Here is a 14,271-nt window from a genome sequence, read left to right on the forward strand (position 1 = left end):
TATAAAGATTAATTTTGAGTTACACTTTACAACTTCAACAATAATCATTACTTTTCAAATTTAAAACGCAAGTTGTAATTTTGTCAAAAATATTTTTTAATCATGTTTTTTAGCTCAAAAACTGTACTTTAAGTATTCGGCTTGGCTTATTGTTTAAAAATATATATAAATTGTGTCCTTATTTCCTATGAAAAAGGCAGGAACAATTACAACTCCTCGTATTCTCAAAGCCAATACTTATAAGTGAATAATCGTTATTTGCAGTTCCAGAAAAAAATATGTAAAAATTGCTTGTTTTGCGTTTTTTTAACCATTTAACATAAAAAGTAAAATCATATTCAAGCTCTTTTACACCCATTTGGAGACTAAATTTTCCAAAAACTTCTATAAACCAACAAAAACCAAATTTTGACTCAGACAAACACCTTTTTATAGACATATCGAATCGATAGTAAAGCTTTTAGAAGAATTCTATAATTTTCCACTAATATTTATTATTATTAAAATTTCATTCAATCGCCCTTCTTATTATTTTTATTAGCGTCTTATTCTTGAAGTTCTTTGACAGAAAATTTATATCTAAATACTTTAAACTCCTGTCAATAGCGAACGAGAGTATGTATATATTTATATAATACAATTATATGGCAGTTACGTCTTCGAATTCTGACTATCCTGATTAACTGCCATCTGGAATCTAGCGAATATACGAGTAAGCAGTACGTAAATTTCTTATCTCCACCTAGCGCCCAAGAATGAAAACAACTATTCCCACCTAGCGGCAAATTTTCCCAATCATTGCTAGATGGCTTTTCTTAACAGGTTTCATGTACGCTATCTAGCGGTCAAATTAGCAACACGTTGCTCAGTACGACAATATTTTTCAATTGGTAATGTCGCTAGATGGATTCGATTCGGAATTTCTTGCGCAGAATCCGCGATATAAACCGCTATATATATATAGCTGTATAGGAATGGAATCCGCAGGGAAGTAGAAGAGGAAGGTTCCGAAACGAATGGAGGATACCTGTGTTATGCTTCCAAGTGGAGTGTATAAAGGGATAAAAAATAAATAAATAATAATCCCAATAATCTTATTCCCGAGAATTAAAAGTCGAGTGTTTAATGTTTCATCAATAAATTTACTTGCACACACATACGCAATTGGTTTTGCTAAATTTGTTTACTTACATCGAACACTTCTAGTAAATACTGCAATAGCACTAAACAAAAAATTCACTAACTTAAAAGCAATAAAAGTATTGGAAAAATATCATGCAAAAGTTTACAAAAAATTGTAGGTTATCTTATAATTATTAGTTTATGGTTTCCTCTTTCAATATGTTTCTGTAGTTATTGCAACAAATTCATCTTTTAATATTATTATGATTATTATTATATAAAACTTGATCGTGTATAAATAGAACTAATGATGTCGATCCTTTAAACACAGTCAACGGCTTCTTCACATATATATTTGTTTTGTAATTTGGAAATAGCATATCGTTATACATACTTTTTCATACACAACTATTACAACTAAAAGCGAACCTAAAAAATTAATAATGAAATACACACATGTATGTATACGCTCGTATATGTATATATATATATATGTATGTATATAATATAAATATAGGTATATGTATGTATATTTGTTTAATTTAAAACAACCCAAGCCAACAGCAGTCCATTGGATCAGTCGAATTCTCGATCTCAACAACCCTGGAACTACGAGCGTTTCTTCTTTCTTTTCCTTTGTTTTTGTTTTTTGGTAAACTTCGCCTCCCTCTCTCTCTCGCTCTCTCTTTCCCTCTCCCGCTGTTACTCCATATTCGGCTTACGCCTGCTTCTTCTTCTTTTTAAACTTGTTCTTCAGCAAGCCCGGTAACAAGGAGGCGCAAGCGCAGACTGAAAGGACGCCCATGGAGGTCCAGGAGAAGGCCTCACTCGAGCTGGTCATCTTCTGGAGAGTCTTGCCCGCCTGTATGGCAATAACCGAAGGTGGAGCGACGCCGCAGAAAGTGCCGAGAGCAAAAATATGGAGAGGCACTCCAATTACCGGGGATGCGAGATTGATGAACCAATTCGGCAATATCGGTGTCATGCGCAGGAACAGCATATAGTTAAAGAGACTGTCGCGATACTCCTCCACATGTTTGGACCACTCGCTCGTCTTCTTCGGCCAGAAGTGACGAATCAGCCGTCGTCCTACAAGATTCGAAAGGGTGTAGCAGAGTGTGGCGCCCAGCGCCGAACAGAAACAAATCAAAAACAATGCGATGGGAAATTTGTACAGGAATCCAAGTAAGATCGATAGGAATAGCGAACCAGGAATGGCGAATGTTTGTAGGCTGTAAGATATCATCAGAGTTAAGGCAAAACCCAATTCGAGCAGTTCAAAATTGATCAGATAAAGAAAAGTAGAATGATTATAATAATTGGAAGTCTCTCTCGCACACAACATTGGATGTTCATATCTATGGAGCTACAATTTAAATTATATATATATATATATATATATATATGTGTGTAATTATAACCAAGAATTAACATAAGATTGCTTGTCTAATGAGAAACATTATCATATGGATCAGTTGGATCGGATGGATTTGTCGCTCTTATGTAAGTTTCAAAAAACTATTTGTTTCAGTTTTCATACATTTTTAAAGAAAGAGAAAATATTGTTCAACATTTATGAAAAACGAAACGGATGAAGATCTCTAAGGAATACAAATATTGAACCAATGAAGATATTTTTCAAAGGAACATTTCTATGTCAGCTTTATAAAATATGGTTGTTTTGTGATTCCTTGAAGAACGAGGTGTGCATTAAAATAAGGAATCAGCGACATACATATATGTACATATCATGTACAGATGTATGTACATATGTAATTGGATTTATCGTTCCACTCTGAACTTGTTATACCCAGTACAGTGAGTGGGTAATACGATTTGGGTAACAAATCTTCAGCAAATCTGGACCATATATAATGTATGTATGAGCAGATCAGATGGATGTTTGTATGTATGTAGTTCGCTGAAGACCAGATCCCGTATCTGTATGTTGCTCGATGTTATTTATAGCCAAGTAACCAACCAATTGGGTTGACACTTGGCTCGCGCATCCCACACAGACACGTGCCCCCCTACAGACACAAACACACACAAACACACACACACACACATACACGAACTGTGCAAATGTACGATAACAGAAAAAAGCAACAACAAAAAATAACATTGAAAGAATTTAAACAAAATAGCTGCAAACATGTCTGTATGTATGTTCGTCAATTTATGTATGTATGTATTCAAGAATACTTGCTACTTACATATGTACATATGTATGTATGTACGTGCAGGGGGACAAAAAAAAAATGTGCATACATTTATCTATAAATACATGCCAATTGATACATACATACATACATATGTACAACTTATTGCCAATTAGTGCGCACATGTGCGAAAAATGCAAAAACAGCTGATCGCACTCTACGTATTAATAAGCGAAATGGCGTATGTATGTATGCATGTATGCCTGCGTGTGTGTGTTTATATATGTATGTATGTATGTAACAGCTATTGTTTATATGCTGTTCGACATACATATGTACATACATAAATATTTAAAATCGGATTCGTGTGAACAAAATACAAATAATAAACAATACGCAATAATAAATGCGTCATATGTATTTGTCAACAAAACTAGCCAAATCAAAATGGACAACAGTAGCGCGTAAGCGCCACACGTGTGAGCAGGAGCGCAATATAAAATGCGTCAGTCTGTCTGAGAATGCGTTGTTCCATTGATATTAATGCTGAGATGGCAACAGTGCGATGTGCAGTTATCAAGCTTCAGTGGTATTCCTAATTTCTGTTTGATTTTCAATGATTTCTGTTTTAGTTTTTAGTTTCCTAGAAGGCCATTTATCGCATTCTTTGCCTTTAATATATAAGTGCAAGAGTTGCGATTACGAAGAACTTTTTGGCAATTTCTTGTATTATATTTAAAAATATATGTACATACATATGTACATACATAAATAATTTAAGCTACACATAAAGCGCAAGTGATCGCTACGTCTTCTGTTTGAGTTTGATTCACTCTAAGCCAAATCAAAAAAAATTAAATAGCTATCAGGAATACCCCCAAGCTGTGTGGCTGCTCTTCTACATTTTTGTGTGTTCTTCCTGCTTTGTTGTTGTGGTTGCTCGTTTCTTACAAGAGCGACGACGATCACGTTCAAATGCAAACTATGCGTGGCCGCCACACATAATAAAATCAACAAATACAAATTTGCATACGTCTATAAGTATGTCTGTACGTGTGTGTTTGTGTGTTGACCGTGAACATGCGGCCGCCGCATGACGCTGTTTTTGGCCTAAACTGACTTTTTAGGTGCGCTGCTGAGTTGCCCAGCAAGCATTTCTGAATGGGGTCAAGGTCGAGCTAGTCCGTCTGCGTGTGCGTGTGCGTGCGCGAGAGCTTCTTCCATAATCTTATTGGGCATGCGCCCACGTGGTCGTTGTTGCTGCCTAGTTTTTTTTGTTTGTTTAAAAAGGATACAATACATAGGCAACGACGACGCCAAACATTACTTCAAAGTAATACATGTCCTTATAGCGATCCAAAACTTTAGCCAACATTTTAGCATCTTGTATATCACGTGGTATTTTCAAATGTTGCTTTTCCGATCTGCAAAAAAGAGCGTGAGAGAAAAAAAGCGAAAATATAATATATGATTGTAAATACTCGTACGCATGCATGCCTTATACATATGTATGTATAACTGTAAACTAGTGCTGCTCATGGGCGACACTGACTTTCGAAATCACCTACATGATATGCGGATAGGTGCGATTTTTGAAATCAAATCAAGTTTCAATTAGGTTGCTTTGCATTAAAATACCAGAGACTTAATTGGTGAACCATTTGTTTTTGATAAATGTATTCTTAATCAAATACAGCACAGTGATACGTAATGATGCTTTATCTCAATTAACCGCCTACATTTTATTTTATAAAATCTCAATTTATATTTTAAACTTTAATCTTTTTATTATATTGCTTATTTTAACTTTGAGGCTTGAACAAATAAAATACCTATCCACAAATGCTTGGAATTTAATGAGATATACTCGTATGTACAGCGAATGCATTTAATATTTAATAATTATAAGTGTTTTTCTTCATAAATCGTGTTCTTTTCGTGTTTTCTCATTCGTGCCCTTTTAAAATATTTTTAAATCAACGTCACGCTGGGATACTGCACGGCCCACGCTCATCTCTACTGTAAGCGCAATTGAAATGAAATAGCGAGAATGGATCTGTTTCTCTCGCTCGCGTAAGCGAGTTATTTGAAGCAACGTTTTTTATTTAAAATATATGTATGTATGTATGTACAGACATACAGATGTATGTCCAAATACGTTACGTGTTTTGCAGTTCGTTTTTTTTATACAGGTGTAAATGAGTTCTTTGAGTTTGTGTGTGTCTGTGTATTTATGACGAGCTTAAATTAGCGCTGGTATTGTTAGCGCCGAGTGGCGTGACTCGACAGCCATGAATGTGTGTGTGTGCGTGTGTAACCCTTGCTAATAAAGCTTCGAAACACACACACACAGGCACAGCACAGAAGAGCAAAATAAAAGCAAATGCGCTTGGGACACATCAGCGTAATAATTGCAACAGTTATTTTCCTTATTGTTTTAATCTGCATTATACTTTTGTCTGGTCTCGATATTTAAATGCAAAGATACCAACGAACACTCCCCCCTCTCTTACTAGCTCTCTCTCTCTCTCTCTACATACAACTCTCTCATTAAGGGCATTCCTGATTGCTGTTTAAGAATTCATTTTGTCGATCAGCTGTTCATGCCAACAAAACTGCGGAAAATACGGAAACTCATATTGTTAGCTTAAATTTAATTTTAAACAGCAATAAGGAATGGCCTTTTCAACACAACGCCCACCCACTCAATCAAGTGGTCGAGTGTACTTGACAATTGACATTTGATAATTGAAATTGATCTTCGATCTTCACTTACTCATTCAATTCGGGAAATATTGCATAGACATAGCACATTGTGATCAGACTGGTCACAAATATTGCGGCAACAATGACTAGAGATTTCTTTGTGGCTTTGCGCTCATCCGCTGACATAGCCTGTTTCTGTGGCGTTGCTGGTTGCTGTTGTTGCTGCTGCTGTTGCTGTTGTTGCTGCTGCTGCTGAAGCTGCTGTGTCTGTTGCTGGTTCTCCTGGTTCTGTTGTTGTTGTTGCAGCCGTAACTGCTGCGACAATTTCGGTGGTTTATTTGTGCCATTCATGGCAGACACTTTACGAAATATATCGTCCTCCACTATAGTCTTATCAACCACTGAAATTAAATTGGATTAAATGAAGACATATTCAATACAATCGCAATCCGCATTGCCGACAATTTGGGGTGGAGAACACATGCCAAATTTTTTCACGCACGATATCATCTAAGCACCACTAACCTTGATGTCTGAATTTCCCATTCATTTTTGTATAACTATTATATGCATTTTATACATAAGTATATTCGGCAGTATTATTTAATAAAAGAAATTAATTTCAATAGATTGGTATTACTATCTTCATTAAAAAATTCATTCGTTCATGCTTAAATCAATCTATGGAAATACTTTTTATTTGTGTAGGCTTTAAAATATTTAGAGATATATTTTAGAACATATTCTCTATTATCGACATAAATAAGTAGATATGGCGACAGCTATTATATTCAAGATAAAGCCCCGATGATTGAGTTACATTTAAATTAATTTAAAATTAAAAATATAGTTGAAATGCATTTGTACTTTAAAATATAACCAACTCCAAATACGTTGGATTATATCGTTCAGAAGGAAAGAGTAGAATAGTGTTTTTCAAAGTCTATGGCAACATGTTTAAATATGTACTCGTATATATGTGTTTTACCCACGATATCAATATAAACACATAGTATATGGAAGTTCTTTGTTAGTAGCCGCTGATCAACAGCTGATAAATAACGAAAAAATTCCAAGCGAAACAGTTCTTGGAATACCCTTAGACGATTGATTGCCATAAAACGTCAGTCCTCCCCTTTCTCATATACATAGATCAATCAGCGTAACAAAATAAATTCCAGTTGCCGTTGCTTTTTTAAATTTTTGTTGGTCGAGCAGAAATAGCTGACTGCCGAGACACGTCATCCCGCCCATCTTGAATGGGGATCAATTAGCGTAGCCGACAAAACAGCTGATTATAAGCAAAGTGAACATTGGCCTGACATTTATTCTGGTCGTGCAGACAGTTGATTATCGTGGCACGTCATCCCTCCCATCGCTAATGCAGATCAATTAGCATAGCCGACATACAATCTGATAACACTAGGGCAAACAAAAGCACCCCGTCGACGTCCACCTTGTCTGTTGTTAGCTCACCTCCGTTCGTGCCGCCGACGCCGCCGTCAGCGCCGCTGATAAGCGCTGAGCCTTTGCTCCGGTCCACCTTACAAGACATAGCACGACTCTGTTTGATTGAATGACGGGCAATTACTGCGGCTGCTCTTCTCGTCGCTGGTGCTATTGCAGTTGTCTGGTTGTCTGTACTTGTTACAGCCTACAACCGCTTAACTTATGCACGAGCTGCAGAAAAAAGGCAACACACACACTGGCACTAGAACCTTCAGAAGCTATTTTGCAGTTTCCGCGTTTGTTACGCGTGTGTTACACTTTTTTTCCGCTTGCTATTGCTTTGTGTGCGACTGATTAGAGTGTGTGTGCGTGTGTGTGTGTGACTTTGTGACTTTGTTTCACACGATTTGTACTACTTTATTCATTTAAGCCTACAATTTAGTCCATGCAATTTGATGGTGTTGTTGTTGTTGCTGCTGTTATTGCTCAACTCCTTTGTGTCGGCCAGAGAATGCTTTTGTTGTTTCGTATGGTGTATGTATGTGTGTGTTTGCGCGCCACTAAAAAATTGCGCGTTTGTATGTGAGTGTGTGTGTTCACTTAAAATTTAATCAATAAAAAAACCAAAAAAAAAAAAAACTGAAAAAACACGCCTGCTACTGCTCAACAAACTGTCGTTGGTTGACCGACCACCAACCAACGCGTTCTTGTTTTGCCAATTTTCACACTATTTTTTACTTGAAATTTTGCCTAAACCGTCTCAGTTACGCGCACTACAGCGTTTCATTTTATTCTAAAACATTTAACACTTCATGTTTTTTTTGTCAGCTCTCTGCTGCAAATTAATAAACAAATTCGCCACAGTTCTGTGCTTCGATCCGCGTACTCACACGACGGCCACTTACGAGCGCAAGAGTATTGTGTGAAGAAATAAAAAACAAAAGGGAGAATGACACATGCGCACAGCGTTGCCAGTCTATAACAAAAGAGAATAGCTCTGTTGATGACAGCTGGTCGCTGCAAGGCGCCATCGATACGTTTGAGTGCGTGATTTAGATACGAAACAGATAGGTGGTAACTCATAACTCGAAATACATTTTCACCATTTGTTTTTTTAAATCAACAAGTAAAATCCTGTATAATAATAATACAAACTGATAATAGTCCGCACGATAGCATTATAGGTAAAACTTCAATACACTGGAGTATTCTTGGTTGTTAAATGGAATCAAATGAATAATATAAAAATAAAATAAAAATATTCAGTCAACTCTCAACTTGATTGAACTTTACAAATATCCGTCCGTATTTTACAAAGTTTGTATGGTTGCTTTACAAACGTTAATTATAATTATTGTGCACAAGTTAACTTTAAGTTAATCTGAATAAAAATACATATATTTCAAACAAACTTTGGAACCCGTTTTCTCCCCTTTGGAGTTGGAATTTAGCAAAACCGCTTCTTAGTGCTCCTACTTATATTGTGAAAGAATATTTAAGATATACTTACCGTTTGGACCACGCACCAGTCAAGACAAACTGTTTTATGCATTTTAAACTTCAATTAATGCATCTTATTCCTTTAAGGCACATTAATATTATTTATTTACTCATTCAATCTCATTAGGGCCTTTATAAATATTGTAAAATTAAAATCTGTAATTCGAAAGCTAAAAGCTACAGTGAGCAAGGTTATTTTAAAATAGAATAGGAAATAGGAATAGAGCATATGAGAATTTAAAAAAAAGGCTATTCATACCAGAATTCATACGAGAATTAAAAAAAAAAAATAAATATTCCATTTCTCTTATTCATCAGGCAAAGCAACACCATTATACATGCTATAATGGTACTATTAGAAAAAAGTAAATGTTTAGAATGGCTTTTCGTTTTCGTCAACATTTTCATCGACGGGCTTGAAGACGTCATTGGCTGGCGACTTCACTTCGCTACAATCACTGAAAGAAATTCTATTTATAGCCCTATCTTGTGATGAAACTCCTACTGGTAAATTGCTAGACTCAAGGTCTGGCGAAAGCATTCTCTTGAAGTTCATTAAATTGTCCAATCCATTTAACTTTGGATCAGCTTTAGGCTCCACAACTTTCAAATAATGGTTCCGATCAAAAAACAACAATGACGAAAGTATTTTCGCACTCTGGATTCCAACTGACTGTGGATATATGTTGTTGTTGAAGGTGATCTGTTGATCTTTATCCTTGCTGGAAGCGGTGTCTGTTTGAGATGTCATGTTGTCTTTTGAGGCGGCCTCTAAGGCTTCTTTGAAGTGCAAATGGGCCTGACTAATGCCTTTATTTAGCTCTTTGGTATGTTTGTTATCAACGACAACAAACTTGGAATCGTTTGATTCTGAGACTCTAGGTTTTCCATCAACTAGATCGTTAACCAAGATGTTCTTTGCAGAGAGGCCTTCGCCTATAAATTTTACAGATTTTTCATCCAGCAGCTCGGGTGACTGTAATAAATAACGAAAATTATATACATAAGTATCTTTCTTCTGCTTATAGATTTTCTCACCTTCATGCGCAACTCCGGAACATGCTCATCCATATTGTTTAAATTAACACTCGTGGTTGTGCTTTGCTCCCTGAAATGCTTCTCCTGATCCAGCATCAAGAACTTCTGCTGTTCACGTTGCAACTTGCACAGACTTTGGTCTGTAAGCGATACACACATATTTACAAGGCTATACATAACAACCAATCACTCACCAATTTGCCCCTCTTCCAATACGGCATTTCGGTGTGCATTATCTCGTAAGTCTACCTCATTCTGCTTGGCCACGAAATTGTAGACTTTTTTAAATGTGTCATGATTTAAAAGATTTTCCAACTCAAGTACCTTCGCAACATTGTCACGGGCCCCGATCACCTGATCGATCCTATGTTCCAATAGCCTTGTGTGTGCCTGTCGAATCAATATGTGGTTGGCCCACAAGCTATTGAGCTCTGCAGTTAAACCTGAACATGAAAATGTGAATGCAAATTAAGGAAAAAACTTATTAAATGTCGCGAATTTGAATACCCACGCGCTTCGGTAGCACGCAGTTCGTCCTGTTTATCGAGTTCGCTCTTGATCACATCGGCGATGGTGCGTTTGAAGCCTTTATCGGATGCGCGTATACACTTGAGGAAATTCCGAAAATATGTATTTTCCATTTTTGCACCTTCGTTATTCTAAATATGTACGTATGTATCAAACAGAAAACGTGCAAATCAGCTCAAGACGTCTGATTAATAACGGCAGACGCCATTATGAATCCAGTGTTGATAAATGTGTTTTTGCAGAATACTGGCTGGCGTTGCAAGATAGATGAAACAGCTAAAGCAGATGTTAACAATGGCAGCTTGCCGTTGTTTAGGGGTAAATATTTGTATACTCTGACCCATGGGGTAGAAGGGTCCATGTCCGTCCGTCTGTATAAACGCAAGGATCCCGATTCTCCTATGTCCAATAATAAACAAATATACTCATTTTTTTGACTATGGTCTGAAACTAAGAAATTGTTGACTCTATATAATTTGTATAAGTATTTAACTAAAATGTAGTAAATTTATGTAATCGTATACAAATTGTATTCTTTTCTAAACTAATCCTTGACATTCAAAGAGCTTTAGGTCACGCTATCAATAACTTAAAACCACTTCACAATCATTTTATAATATTTATTGTTAAAGATTGTGGAAAATGGAAAACAATAGGTGTAATAAAAGGATATAATGAATTAACATAAAACTATATTATTCATACTTATCTATACACTCTGAGGAATTCCAAAAAAAAAAAAACCGGATCAATCAAAGCCTAACAATTTTACTTTTTCATATGACAATCTAAAAGAATTTCTGCTTGAACATCTTGAAAGTATTCAAAGGCATATTCACTAAAACGAACAGATTTAAAAAAGAATGGATATACACTTGTTTTATTAGAGATTGAAATATAAAGAACTGAAAAAGTGTCTTCATGTACCTTATAATATGAACATTTTAAATGTTAAGAATACAAATTAAATAAAAAGCAGTATGTAGATATACATAAATAGAAATTATTCTTATAAAATTTTGTTTGGACATTTTTGAATATCATTTTTGGGTTTTTTTTTTTTTAAATAATAATAAATAATAACAAAGAATTAAAATACATTTGTTTTATTAGATAGTTTTTGCCTAATCAAATGAACACTCCTTTATCATTGTCGTATTAGAAAGAAATGTAGACTATTCTTTTTAAATTCTGTTTGGACATATTTAAAATACATTTTTGGTTTTTTTCGAAAATATTTAAAGGCTCGGATAAGTGAATATAAATAAAAATGGAATAAAATACTTTTGTTTTTCAGATGGTTCTTTGAAAATAGTTACTTCTTATAAGAAATACATATTTAGTTTGAAAATGTTTAAAAGCTTAAATTATGAATACAAACTAAATAAAACATAATTGTTTCATATCATCGTCGTACTATAAATAATAAGAGATTCCCAATGGATTTACAGAAAGTACGAATTGTTTTGGCTTTGGTCATCATTGTCGTCGCTGAAATTAAGGAAGAAATCAAGAGTAGGCTGTCCCATTTGCATCGTTTCTGAGAAGTTATCGCCACAATCACTGCTCATTTCCATACTCATATGCAGGATTTGATCTATTGGTGAAGCAGTTGGTTCTGGAACTTTCCAATTGTTTTTGTTCTGGTTTTTACATTCAGTGTCCATATCCATATTCTGGGATTTATCATTTGGTGGAACACTTGGTGGCACAGATTTCTGAGTGTTTTTATTCTCTTTGTTGCACGTAAAGTCCATATTAAGGGGTTTATCTTTTGGTGGAACACTTGGTGGTACACATTTTCGAGCTTTCTTATTCTCTTTGCTATTAAGGGGGTTTTTTTTTGGTAAAGCGGTTGGTGGTGAAACTTTCCGATCCATATTCAGGGATTTATCTTTTGGTGGGACACTTGGTGGCACACATTTTTCAGCGTTCTTATTCTCTTTGTTGCACTCAAAGCTCATATTCACGGTTTTATTTTTTGGTGGTGCATTTGGTGGTGGAACTTTCCGATCCATATTCAGGAATTTATCTTTTGGTGGGACACTTGGTGGTACACATTTTCGAGTGTTTTTATTATCTTTGGTGCACTCAAGGTCCATATTGGGAGTTATATTTTTTGGTGGACCACTTGGTTGTGGATCTTTCTGATTGTTCCTATCCTGGTTTTCGCATTCAAAGTCTGCCACTTCTCGCAAACGCATGAGGGGCGCATATCGACTTAAGTTTGTCTGGTTAGCAGTTGGAAAAGGGAACAGGGAGGGATCTGGAAGTATTTCCACACTCTGGATTTCGGGTTTCTCGGACAGCACATTCACCAGTGATTTCTTGTTGCTGTTGTTGTTTGTGTTGGAGTTGTTATTGACATTGTTGTTGTTGTTGATACTGATCGGTTGCTCCTCATCCAAGCTAGAACCGGTTTCTTTTTCTGTTTCGCTTCCTGTTTCATTTTCTGTTTCGCTTCCTGTTTCAGTTTCTGTTTCCATTTCGGTTCCTGTTTCCATTTCGTTGTTAGGGATGTGCACAATTACTGGATTGGGGTCGAAATGTACGTTCTTAGTTATGCGACTTTTGTCCTTGTCCTCTTTGTTATTTTTTTCTGTAGTACTTGATTCCGAGGTTCCAGCAAGTTGCTTCTCTGTATATTTCTGTAAAAAATCCATTGCAGATAGCAGCTCGACGGGTTTGTAAGGACGTGGCGGGTCCATCTCAACAATTGGCTCTGTCTCTCGCACCGACGAAGAGTTTAGCTGTTTCAGATGGAACATACGAAGTAAATAAATAAATATTTGTTATATGTTTTATTCAAGTTTTTTAAAGCCTAAATAGGGTTTATAATTGACTTATATAATTGACAATGTGTCAATACAACCTTTGGATCATTTTTTTATATTCAAAACTGAGCTTCACCCTAAACATATCATCTATCGTATAAAGGACTTTGGCTGTACTCTAATTTATAAAACGTTGGTAAACATTAATGGAAGTTTCTAATAAAATAATTTTTTTTTTAGATTATAATGATCTTTCTCAACAGATCTCTCTTTTTTCGTGAATTAATATAAAATTGGTGAAAATAAACTTTTCACCTTCTACAAGTGTTCTCGTCTATTAGGTCTTTTATTTTTATTTAGTTAACGTTTCTGTGATTAAACAAATGCCTGTATCGAGAACTTCTGCTCACCTGTTCTCGCAACTCTTTAATTTCCTTGGAGAGCGCTACCAAGGACACAATCCGTTCGTTACGCCGCTCTGTGGCACGCTCTATCTTGAGTTCCCATATGTACTTTTGCTGATCGAGCTGTAGCTCGAGGCGCTCGTGCTCATTTAAGGCCTCTTGCAAATCACGCTGGGCCTTGCGCACCTCCTGCACTGTAAACGCAACAAACGCCAGAGAATTTATATATAATTTGGACACGTAATATGATATTTACATACCAATTTGACGATTTTCCAATTCGACATTGCGCTTGTCCTCGGCCTGCTGCATTTCGTCATAAAGTTCCATCTTTTCTTCTACATCTTTTTCTAGGGTCATCATCTCAAAACGCACCACATTCTTGAATTTATCGTGACTTAAGAGATGCCCCAACTCAAGTACATTTCCATACATCGAATGTAGTGCTTTTTCGCAATGGGCTTGCCCGGTGGCCTGATTTGTAAGCCCTGCGCTTGCCTGTTTAATTAACATTACTTCAAAGCGCAGTTTTTCCACATCTTTGTTTAAGCCTAAATGCGGGAGTGAAATTGGAAAAATTAAGTGATA

The 14,271-nt window shown here is 35.9% G+C and overlaps 2 protein-coding genes across 2 annotated transcripts; both read right to left on the bottom strand.

The window, feature by feature from the left end:
- Positions 1 to 1,458: 1,458 nt before the first annotated feature.
- LOC115628724 (transmembrane protein 41 homolog) lies at positions 1,459 to 8,326 on the bottom strand. The gene is made up of 4 exons (XM_030524924.1): positions 7,467 to 8,326; positions 6,061 to 6,391; positions 4,580 to 4,708; positions 1,459 to 2,354 (listed from the first exon to the last, which is right to left on the bottom strand). The coding sequence occupies exons 1-4, from the start codon at positions 7,543 to 7,545 to the stop codon at positions 1,841 to 1,843; spliced, it is 1,053 nt and encodes a 350-aa protein (XP_030380784.1). The 5' UTR covers positions 7,546 to 8,326; the 3' UTR covers positions 1,459 to 1,840.
- Positions 8,327 to 9,312: 986 nt separating this feature from the next.
- Positions 9,313 to 10,618, bottom strand: LOC115628756. Its single transcript, XM_030524972.1, has 4 exons — positions 10,489 to 10,618; positions 10,172 to 10,420; positions 9,978 to 10,117; positions 9,313 to 9,915 (listed from the first exon to the last, which is right to left on the bottom strand). Exons 1-4 carry the CDS (start codon positions 10,616 to 10,618, stop codon positions 9,313 to 9,315), a joined length of 1,122 nt encoding a protein of 373 aa, XP_030380832.1.
- Positions 10,619 to 14,271: the final 3,653 nt, after the last annotated feature.

The sequence above is a fragment of the Scaptodrosophila lebanonensis genome, unplaced genomic scaffold (assembly GCF_003285725.1).
Source record: "Scaptodrosophila lebanonensis strain 11010-0011.00,11010-0021.00 unplaced genomic scaffold, SlebRS2 tig00000123-arrow-arrow-pilon, whole genome shotgun sequence".
Classification (NCBI taxonomy): Eukaryota; Metazoa; Arthropoda; class Insecta; order Diptera; family Drosophilidae; genus Scaptodrosophila; species Scaptodrosophila lebanonensis.